The sequence below is a fragment of the Vicugna pacos genome, chromosome 12 (genome assembly GCF_048564905.1).
Source record: "Vicugna pacos chromosome 12, VicPac4, whole genome shotgun sequence".
Classification (NCBI taxonomy): Eukaryota; Metazoa; Chordata; class Mammalia; order Artiodactyla; family Camelidae; genus Vicugna; species Vicugna pacos.
The window spans coordinates 45,989,738-46,001,340 of record NC_132998.1 but is presented as its reverse complement, the minus strand read 5'-3'; the positions used below and the strand labels follow the sequence as shown (position 1 = coordinate 46,001,340).

General features: G+C 35.7%; 1 protein-coding gene across 1 annotated transcript; it reads left to right on the top strand.

Annotated features, from left to right (window-relative positions):
* Nucleotides 1–5,714: 5,714 nt before the first annotated feature.
* On the top strand, nt 5,715–11,030 carry LOC140700476 (collagen alpha-1(XII) chain-like). The gene is made up of 4 exons (XM_072973924.1): nt 5,715–5,771; nt 5,880–6,185; nt 7,701–7,976; nt 10,675–11,030. Exons 3-4 carry the CDS (start codon nt 7,781–7,783, stop codon nt 11,028–11,030), a joined length of 552 nt encoding a protein of 183 aa, XP_072830025.1. The 5' UTR covers nt 5,715–5,771; nt 5,880–6,185; nt 7,701–7,780.
* The last annotated feature ends 573 nt before the right edge of the window (nt 11,031–11,603 follow it).

The window sequence follows — 11,603 nt, the reverse complement described above, 5'->3', positions numbered from 1 at the left end:
ATGTAATGGTTGTCAAAAATCACACTGCAATAGTAGTAGTTTTGAAATTATAATTTAAATTTCAAAATTTAAAGTAAATTATAAACTAAAGTAAGAATAAGATTTTCAGTTTTGCCATTTAATGTGTGCTAATATGAATACGTATAGTGGAGATGTTACATATAATCCAGATTATTCTTAAAAATACTATAACATGGATTGTAATCTAGTTCATTCATTCTAAGTAGAGCACAAGAAATTCCTATAAAGTCTAGGAAAGATTTTATAGTTAATGTTTTCCCATCATGGTGATTCTTTTGTAATTCAGTATCCTTTGTTTCACTCATTTTATTTGAAACTGTACTAATTATTTTCCCTGATCTTTTAGGTGGAATATCAATGAGAGATATTAAAACAGTAGCAACAAGTACAAGTGTGTCTTTTAACTGGAGCACGCTATCTTCCAATGACATTTTAGTGTCACTATCTCTTCATAATTCTTCACAAATTATGCAAAATAATACCGTGTTTTATGAGTGGGATAATTTGAAACCTGCCACCTTATATGTTTTTACATTTGAATTTAAACAGTTCGGTTTGGATTTTATAAATACATTTCAGAGACTGGATGTTGAAGTTGAAACGGGTATGTAGATATTTGGTTTATTAATTTATGTATTTATTATGTATTTTGTAGTTAACTTGACAGTTGTATTGTTCTTTTAAAAAGTGATTCAGCCAAGTATTAACCACTGTAAACTGCCAGTAAATGAATTAGCATGGTCCTCTTTTTGTAACTATGTTATTCTGACATTTGAATAATTTATTGAACAAGCTGGACTTAGCAGGGTAAAGGTAAGAACTAACGTTATTTTCCTTCCATCACTTCTTTTAAACTGAACCAAGTGCGTTCTCTTTGCTTTAACTCTGCCAATGGTTCAAATAGATTCCAAAGCTTTTTAGGTGGCTTCAAAGTATCAACAACCAGTCTCCTTTTCATATATTAAAAGATCATTAAAATCTAATATAAGAATATAAATCTTTCATTAGCATGTCCAGAATGCATTGGACCCTCATATATAATAAAAGGTGAAGAGTATAGCTCAGCAGACAGAGAACTGACTGCTAACTCCTCCAGGCTCGTATTATTTTTTGGAAACATGGCAACAAATTTGGAATTTAAAGATACCCTAGTCCAGAGTGGTTGGTTTATGGTGTGTCAGTGGACTACATCACCAAAAAGAAACTTCTTTTAGGAAACTGAGTCAAGTAAATCTATCTTTACTGAAGGAAAAAATATATGTATAAATATATAAATCTTTCATCCTATTTAAAGCTTCTCCATTACTCATCCCTGACCCCAGATTGGAATACTGCAAGGAGGAGGTGAATGTGTTCAATTTTTTGTGTCTTCTTTCCAGTTCCTTCCCCTACATGGTAGGAAAAGACCGAAGAAGAGGACAGAGCCGTAGATGGCTAGTGAGGGCAGTGCACTTTCTGTGAGGAGCTAGGAGTTCCATTTTAATACCCTCTATAGGAATAATCAATGAACAACAACATTTGTAAATATTTCTGTAATAAAAGGCAGGTAATGAAATGGGGGTAATCCCCATTCTTCTTCTTCCCTTGTGAAAGAACAAGGCAGTAGTTGAAAATATCCTCACATCTTCCTAACATGTTGGGCTGGGCAGTGCTGAGGCTTCAGCATGAGCTGAGGTTCCGTCTCTACCCTGAGCAGGCTGCTGTTTTCCTGTCTGGTGTGCAGCCTTGGAGGAAAAGGCTAAGCAGTCATTACAGATTTTTCTGAAAGGTGAACCCATTTAAAGTCGAGTGGCAGAAAGCAGAATTCTTAGCAAGCATGATGTCTAGCTCTCTAAAATAAAAAAGAAACTTGAAATATACTTAAAAAGTTCTCCACCAGTTCCAGAGTAAGGGAAAGGAAGGGGAACCTAAAGTAATGTAGAGAGGAAAGCATCTGTAGTTTTGTGTTAAGTTATAATTAGACAATAATTCTGCATAATTAATTCTTATAGCTACTTTAAAACTATTTTAATTGGTAGTAATTCATTCACTACTTGAATAATAACAGCTGTAGCACTTCTATGGGCTTGGGAGAAATATAGGGAAAGTGAGCAATTAATATTATGAGGTTTTTCACAGTTAACTTCTGTAGATGTGAAGAAATGCAATTATGGAATGCTGTGTTGCTGAATTCATCTTTAACAAAGCATTTTTCTTTGGCTAGGTTCATGTTCACACGGTTGGGTAGCATTAAAAAATAATTGTTACAGAATTAGCAAAGAGACTAAGCCGTGGAATATAGCCCAGCAATGTTGTAAATTATCCCTAAGTTCTGCACACCTTGTGGATATAAAAAATGAAGAGGAAAAAGAATTTATATTTTTACAGCTGAAGTCAAAGAATCAAATAATAATATGGACTGGCCTTAATGATTTGAAGGTCAGTAAATGGTTTGTTTGTTTTTTTTTACAATCAACAAACATGTATCATGATAATAACACTTATTTATGTTCATTTTATTCATTTATTCCTTCTTTCCTTCATTCATTTAATATTTATTGAATATTTCTTAGAAACTAGATACTATTTCTCTTTCTATTTTTCCAATCTTTTTTATTTTTAATAGAAGTTATAGGTTCACAGCAAAATTGAGGAAAAGGTACAGAAATCACCTGTATACCCGTGCCTCTAGTCATGAACAGCCTCCCCCGTTATCAACAACCCCTCCCAGGGTGATAATTTGTTACAACCCAGGAACCTACATTGACACATCATAATCACCCAAAGCTACATTTAATGTTATAGTTCACTCTTGGTGTTGTATATTCCATGGGTTTGGACAAATATATAATAATTATTATCTACCATATTGGTATGGTACAGAGTATTTTCACTGCCCTAAAAATCCTCTGTTCTCTGCTTATTGATTTCTTCCCCACGCCCATCAATCTCTTTTGTAGGCATTTATTTCTTTATCTAATTTTGCTTTAATTTGGTCTTTCCCAGGCCCCTCTTAAATTCATTTGAGTGATCTTATCCATTTCTTCCCTTAATTTAACACCTAAACCAATTACTCTCAAATGTTTATCTAGCCCACTTTTGTCTTAGGAGTTCCAGACACCTAATTTTCCTCTGCTTACCCCTTTTGGAATTTTCCATAGACACTTTAACATCGGTGAAACTGACTTTTCATCTCCTTTCATCAAACCTGCTCCACTTCCTCTGTTTCTCACCTCTGAACAGTACAATAACATGAACCTGAAAACATGGAAGTCTTCTCTACTTTCTTTCACTGCACACATCCAGGTTTATAAAGTTCATTTTTACTAAAAGATACAGAAAGATCTGAAGATTTTATTTAATACTGGTGAAGTAAGAAGTGTGTGACATTTTTCTCCAACATTCTTAACACTGTGGAATAGCTCATGAAATCTCATTTTGGTCAGCATTTTGTAGGAAAACTTGAGACCTAACACAATTATTTCTGTCTAGTCTGTGTTTTCTTCTTTTCACTTTTATTTCCTGCCACTCAAAGATAAATCTGTTCTCCATGAGATGTTCTGATCCCTAGTGACCCAAGGCAAATTCTGTCTGATGCCAATTTTCCTTTGGATCTTTGCATAAGCTTGGGAGAAACTGCTGACAGTTTTTAATTGTATCTTCATCATTTTCCTATGGAGCTTCCTTTATCTTTTACTAGGCAGTGAATGAAATTCTAATGAACATTCCTCAAACCACAGTTCATCTCAGAAGTCCCCCTCCCAGCAGGCCAGTTGGTGTATATACATGTAGTTGTTTCTTGCTGTTAGCATGGTGGTTATAAACAGTTTAAACCAGAGGCCTCTCTTGCAATAGTTACTGTTACTGGTTTCTGCTATAAGGTTAGGTCATATGGTCATGATAGCCAAAGTGAGGCTCTCGAGGTATCTTTGTGGTTGCTGTGAATTTTTCTAAGGTGTCTAAAGATGTAGTCTCGGCATTAAGATAATTAAAAATTGGGTGGTGAATGAAACATCAAAGTAACTATTAAAAAGACTTCCTTTGTAATAATAGCTGAGTCTTACAATGTCTCTAAGTGCTAAGCACAATTCTGCGTGATTTCCTTGTATGACATAAGAGGCAATTGCGGGGGGGGGGCATGTGAACTTGCATCAGAGTGTGCTCTTAACCACGGTACTCTACAACCTCTGCATTAAGCTGGTGTCTTGCAGTTGACGTCAGGGTTACCTACTGGGTCATTATCCTTTTGGTAGGTTGAGAAAGTAAATCCTTTAAGTAAACCCATGCTGAATGAGGGTGAGTTTGTTCCTGGACTTTCAGGATAAAGACTATGTCTTATTCATCATTGCATTCCTATCTTCCAGTTGGGACCTGGTACTCAATAGGAACTTGATGAGTGAAAGATTAATAGTCTTCATATTCTACTTTGGGAGGATTACATAGGTAACTCATTGAGTTCTCACAACAACCTTAGGAGGTAGACAGTATCATTATTCTCACTTCATAGACAAGGAAATATGGAACTCAGAAAGATCTTGGGTCCCAGAGCTAAACAATGGTGGTGCCAGGTCTTGAACCTGGCACCTAATCACTTGAACATCCTGCCTCTGTACCTCTGTTTGTTTTCTAAGTGGCAGTACAACATAGGCAATAAAGCAGACTCTTGGATGAAACAATATTCCTCCATTCTATCTAGTGGAATTGGAATGGATCGTTTTAAAATCTCTTTAGAATATCTGGAGGGAACAGGTCTCTTTAGTCCATATCCTTGCGACTAGTTTGGCGCTGTGCTTGCTGCTGGGAATGGTGTGATAACCACAGTACATACACAGTCTCTGTCTTCACAGAGTTCATTGTCCCTGTAAGAATTATTCATTTCTGAAGAGCTGCTATGTGCCTGGATTTTGCATACATTCTCTCTAAACCTGTTGACAACCATGCAAAGTAATCACGATTATCTTCATTGCACAGGTGAAAACATTTTGTTTTTAAGAGGATAGCTATTGTCGAAGAGTAGATAGTTAGTGGCAGAAATATTGATTAGAATCCAGGTGCATCTTTGTTGAAGCTTATACTTTTCCTACCGCTTTCAGGGACAGTAGCCACATGACTCTCTAGAGATAGATTCATTACTTATGAGAGTTGACATTGGTGATACTCACCTTAGCAGAAAGGTAACAACTTCTGATGCATAGAACTTATTTGATGTCTTGAAACAAAATAACCACATAATTAATGGGTCTGTTCCCTGGCACTTTATTGAGCCATGTGATCCTCACAACAACTTAAGATGTAGGTTCTATTATTATATCCATGTTATAGATGAGATAATAGAGGCTTAGTGTGAAATTCAGCAATTCTCCTGATGAGAGGGCTATTGAGTGAATCAAAATGAACTCTGTCTCCAGCCTAGGATCTTTATCGTGAAGGCATCTACATAAAAATGTGAAACTTACTGATAATTTACCAATCTTAGAAAATTTTATAATATAGGAGTGAATAATGAAAATCTTCAAATACATGTATTTGAAGATACTACACTTTTCCTTTATATTGGCTTAATTTGTACACTTTATTACAGAAAGAAGGTCATCTCACGTGGACAGATGGATCATCTTTTGGCCTTAGGAAAAACGAAATTTTTTCTTTTCCGCTGCTACCCAAGAATGAAACAGATTGCTACATTTTACAGCAAAATGCAACTGGATCAAACTATTTCTTTACAAGATTTTTCTGTTATGTTCCTCTGCCATATATTTGTGAATATGAATGTAATTATTTTATTAGTATTCTTATATTCTTGCATCTCACTCTTTTATTATTTTAAAGGTAAACTTATAATTTCTAATCAAAAATAATTTTTTTTTTGTATTTTTCAGCACCTTCTCTGCCAGGAAACCTCTTGTTCTATATAAAGGACATTGGAACAACTGAAGTTGTATTTAGTTGGAATAATTTGAGTGGTTGGAATAATTTGAATAAGTGGCTGAAACTGGAGTATAAAATTATCATTAAATATTACTTAAGTTATACAAAAGAACAACATTTTGAAAGTGTGCCCCCAAATACTACAGAAAGAGCAATTACCCAGCTGTCTCCTGGCCATGTTTACAGATTTTTATTCTTTGCAATAAGTGAATCAGGGGCAAAAACTACTTTAAGTCCAACATTCATTGTCGAAACACGTAAGTACAAGACATCAGAAAGTATAATTTTTCAAATGCTGAATGTCATCATTAGCACATTATTCCTGAAGTTCTGCTGTTGTCTCATAACACTCTAGGCACACCTGTATCTTTTACCACTTTAAATTACAGTGAATCTGTTTATGTGTTTGGCTTTCTTGTTAACCTATACATGCATCAGAGCAGAAATCATATCTTATTTGTTTTACAGTACCAGCTAGACTGGTGTCTGGTTCACAGTAAATTTAGGGGAACTGAATTTTGATACGTGCTAACAGCAGGAGAGAAACAGACATGCACCGCGGACTTTAAGGGACTTACAGTGGAGAGAATGAGTAAAGCATAGAATTAAATGCAAACAAAACAGTATAGCAAAATATAATTACCTAAATTCCCAATCACTGGTACATTTAATAAATTCTTTCTGGAATTCAGAGGGTGGATGACAGGGGAAGATTCGTGGAAAGGAGAAGCTTAGATTCAGACTTGAAGGAAGAAAAGCATGTTGTGAGCAAAAATGGAAGTACGAATTTGTAGGAAAACAATAATGCAGATTGAAGAGGATTTTCTCAGGCATGAGGGTTAAAATCAGTTTGGTCGGTGGTGTCAGATTTAAGCACGCGAGGGGTCTCTGTCTCAGATGGTTGGACTTGACCATAGAAGCAAAGGAAATCCATGAAGGCTATAGTTTCTAAGACTTGCTTTACCTTTTACAAACACTTTTAATGCACTATTTCATTTCTCTTTATCTCAACACGGGGAGTAGCTATACTGAGAAATGGGAAAAACTGAGCTTCAGAAAGGTTAAGTAAACTGACTAGACTAACGTGCTTTGTTAAGCTACTCAGGAACCCAGATGGTTTTATTTTAACTCTTGAGCTTTTGCTTCTAAAGAAAGAATCAAGAAGAATGTGTGCATGTCTGTGTATTGGGAGGGTAGGGAACGGATATGGGTTTGAGACTATGTGCAAGGTGCTGTTTTAAGAAAATTAATCTGGAGGGATTAACTAAGAAAACCACTGGCACTGGATGAAATGGTTGGGAGTTGGAACATATTTCTGTAAGAGGATGAATGCCAGCATTCCGGTGATGTTAGGAATGGAGAATAAATGATACGAAGTCCCTGCCCTCTGGTCTGACGAGACTAAAGTTAAAGACCTATATGATAGGTGCTCACTGGATGCATTTTGGTGGTGCTCCTAATAATGATTGAACAGTGTTGTGTGTCAAACACTTTGCCAAGTGCTTTACACTCTTCGTCTCATTTAATCTTCATAATTTGACTATAATTCCCATTTTACATTAAAAGAAAAAAAAAAACACCCTGAAGCTCAGAGAGTAATTTACCCAGGGAGTTGGAGATATAATTAGGAAGGGCCAGGGTTTAAATCCAGTTTTCCTTTTCTCTCCAAACTGGAGTATCATGGAAGTACTGAGCAGTGAGATTACTCAGCCAAACCGTATCACTAATATGATGTATTTCTCTGGTTTATTTTTAATCTATTTTTCTACTAGGTCCATTATCAGCCCAAAATGTCACAGTCACTCATGTGACCCCAACAGAAATATTTTTACACTGGGCTGCTCCAGAGCCCATGTCTCTTCATCACTATCTTGTGAGCATTTTGGATGTTGAGAACAATAAATCAGAGGAAGTATTTGTTGAAAAACTCAACACAGCAGCAGCAATTGGAAATCTCACATCTTTCCGTCATTACCTGATACATCTGTTCAGTGTAGCCCAAAGAGGAACTTTGAGCTGCTCTGAGAAACCTGTTTCAGCTGTTACAGGTAAGCGTGGGCATATTTTGCCTTTGGATCAAAAAATAAAAACTGCATATTTTGAAACACTCTTTTGCTGGAATTATGTTGATCCTTCATGAGTACAAATACAGTGAACGTTTGTCTGGATGTGAAGTTGCAATTCTAAGCATGGATTCCAAATACTGAATTCATTTAGATGTACATGAACTCTTTAAACATCTGCGTTGTTCCTACCAGAGTTCCTAGAAGGTATGTTTTGTATGTGCCTTTGCTGGAAGATAAATTATCCGAAAATAGGAAGATTAATTCACCCAGTTCTCGTTAATAGCACTAGATCCAATAGATAGGTCTGAACGTTTAATCGTTTTTTGTTTGGTTTTTTTTTTTTTTGGTCATTCTTTATTTTGTCACGCAGTGTTATGAGTTGACCTCTAGGGGGCAGTGTCATCCCAGGACTTCTGGCAAATGGGTTTCCAACCTCCACTCACCATCGCGTGGCAGTTTTTGAATCCTTGTCTAGAATATAATCATTAATCTGTCTTTTAATTGAGCATCCTGTGTACCCGCTTAAGTATAAGTCAGTCTTTTTGGAAAAGAGGACACTACTTATGAAACTGTAACAAGCACGTTTGGTAGTATATCCGTGTGTGTGTAGTGTGTGTATTGTGCGTGTGTATTTAACATGCCTATTTCCAAAGTTCTTTGATTGAAATTTCACCAGGTAAAATTTAAACACACTAGAGGGAGGAGGAATGGAAAACACGCACATGCACAGCCATAGATTAATTAACCTCCTCACATACTCACTGGGAATTCTTGGTATTCTTTGAAAATAATAACTGTTATAAATTGCAAGATAAATAATGAACTATATTATTTCATGCTTCCCGAATGCAAATGCTTAAGATACATGGATTGAGTCTTGCAAATCCTAATGAAAAGTAAATCCTAATGAAAAGTACTTTTCCAGTTGGATACTAGAGAGCAGATGTTTTCCCTTCCCTGAGCTCAGACCAAGCGTCTGTCAAATGGTAAATGCTTGACTGAGTTCCTTACACTTAAGAAGATGCTTTCATTTTTAACTGACAGGCAGAGTTATGAGGATTTCTCACAGATTCATTAATTTTGAAGTCACATTAAAATCTCCCACGATATGTACCTATAAATAAGGGGCAGGAGAAGGGCACCTGTGAGTATGCACATTTAATTGCATCGTTTGCTACGTATCTTGACCATAAGCTGACGCAGCCATGCATGTCTAGGATTCAGTATTCCAGTGCCCTTTTACTTTCCTGAGGCTGAGGCAATATTTTTTTTTCCATTCATTAGTCATTCAATAGGTCTTTTTTTAGTGTCAGGAACTGAAAAAGGTACTAGAAATGCAAAGATGAATAAGACTAGTATCTACCTTCAGAGGGCTTACATATTAATGCACGGAGACAAGTTTTTTTTAAATGATGCTAGATTATAATTGCTATTATAGGGTTTATCTTCTGTATACTATGGGATCATAGAGCAGGATCAGTTAACCCAGACTCAGGGTACAGGGATAGTCATGGAAATCTTTCTGGAGGATTAATACGCTGAGTCACAAAGGAAGAGTCAAAAATAATCAGGTGGGAATGGGGAGGTGAAGGATGTGACGAGTGGCGCAAACAGCATGTGTGTAGACAGGACCAAAGAAGAGGCATCTAGCCGTATCTGGGAAAGCCAGTGAAGGCTTTTTGAAGACACTAACAATTGAACATTAGGAAGTTACAAGTAGATTAGCATGGCTAGATTGCAGGGGTGGGTGCGTGTACTGAGAGCCTAGAAAATGTGCACTAGTCACAGAAGGTGAAGGGTATATTTACTGAGTATATTTTGTTCATTAAAATTTAACTCTTATGTTAATAGAGCTTTTGAAAATGTGGGGAAAATAATGGACTTTCTCCCATAAAAATGCACAGGAGTGTACAGAAAATTATTTAAGTAATTGTAGAATTAGACTCATGGTTTTGTAGGTATATAAGAAAAAATATCTGAAGTTGTTTAAACTTGGACTCTTGTAGATAGTTTTTCTAATTGAGTTATTCTGGAATTTTCTGATAATTCTACATACTTAATCAATTTCAACACCTAAAGTCAGGCCAGCTCCAATTTTGTGAGATTGAGGCATGGAATGAACAGACTGTAGGTCTGACACAGAATATTTTCCTGAGAAATTAAAATGTAGTGTTTAATTGGATAAGGAAGTGAACTTCAGAATAGGATAAAAATCAACTTACAGGTTCCGAAAACAAAATAATTATGAAAATCGTAGAGAATTCTTTAAAGATTATTTAAAGTAAAACTATTGAACAGTTTAAAATTGCATAATTATTCATATAAAGATGAACTAAAGATTGATCATTGTGCCTGAGAACTATCATAAGTTTACGGAGAGCATATAACCCAAGACAGTGAGACTAGGAGGAAGGTATAGTAGTAAAAATCACAAGGCTTGATATTCAAATAAATTGTGCAAGGAGATAAGCCAAAGTATTTCCTTTGGTTATTACAATACAGTATCAAGAAAATTCTCCAATACTTGCATAGTAATAACAAGACATATTTTTCTCTAAAGTTGAGTCCTTTACAAGACATGGTGATGTAAGGGTTCATCAAATTTACTTTAAACATTAATTAATATTGCATTGAGTTTTTTTCAATAAATGTGTGTATCGATTTCTCTATTTCTTCCAAGGTATTCATCCACCTCTGAAAGTTTATGCTAAACTTGAAGATGTGAGAGAGGACAGTATAATTCTTCAGTGGGAACCCTCACAAGACAGCCATGAGGTCTACATTCAAATCAAAGCCATATCAGATATAAGAGAAGTCAGGAAGCTTTTTGTAAAGGATGCTACTAGATTCAAGGTTGATAATTTAATCCCAGGAATGACATATGACATTGGAATGGCAACAGTGATGAATGGGAACTTAAGTGAGCTAGTAACTATTCAACAAACTCTAAGTAAGAATCAAATACTTTTCACTCTTAACATACATTTGCTGATTTGGGGTTATTGTAAAATAGTTTCTGATAGACCCTTTTGGTAGCAGGTTTTACCTTTTTAAGTAGATTGCTGGTGTGTCTCAGGCTCTGGATCAGTTTGCACCCCTTGTATCCTGAAACTACTTTATACTTGTAAATAGTCAGCATTGGTTGTGATGAGGAACTTAATTCTAAAGCCATACTACCTAGGTTTGGATCTGGGTTCAACTATCTGAGTTATCCTGGGCAGTGTACTCAACCTGTTTGTTCCTGTTTCCAAATCTGTAAAGTGGGAGAAAATAATGTGTTTCATGCATTGTCCTGAGAATAACTGGTTTAATAAATGTAAGGACTTAGAACAGAACCTGACATATAGCTATCTAAGTGTTTTTATTGCATCAACAAAGGCGTGCTGTAGCACACTGGAAGGAAATATTGACAGTGTATAAAAGATTTAAGGCCAAACCAATGAGAAGATTCCATTTTATTTCTCAAATAAAATTAATTCACTAAGTAATTATTGAAAATTTAATAAGGAGGAAGAAAGAAAAGGAAAAGGAAAAGTGAATAATATTTATAAATTGTGATAAACATTAAGAGGGACGAGAGCTCTTGTGGCTGAACTATCCCAGCAAAGC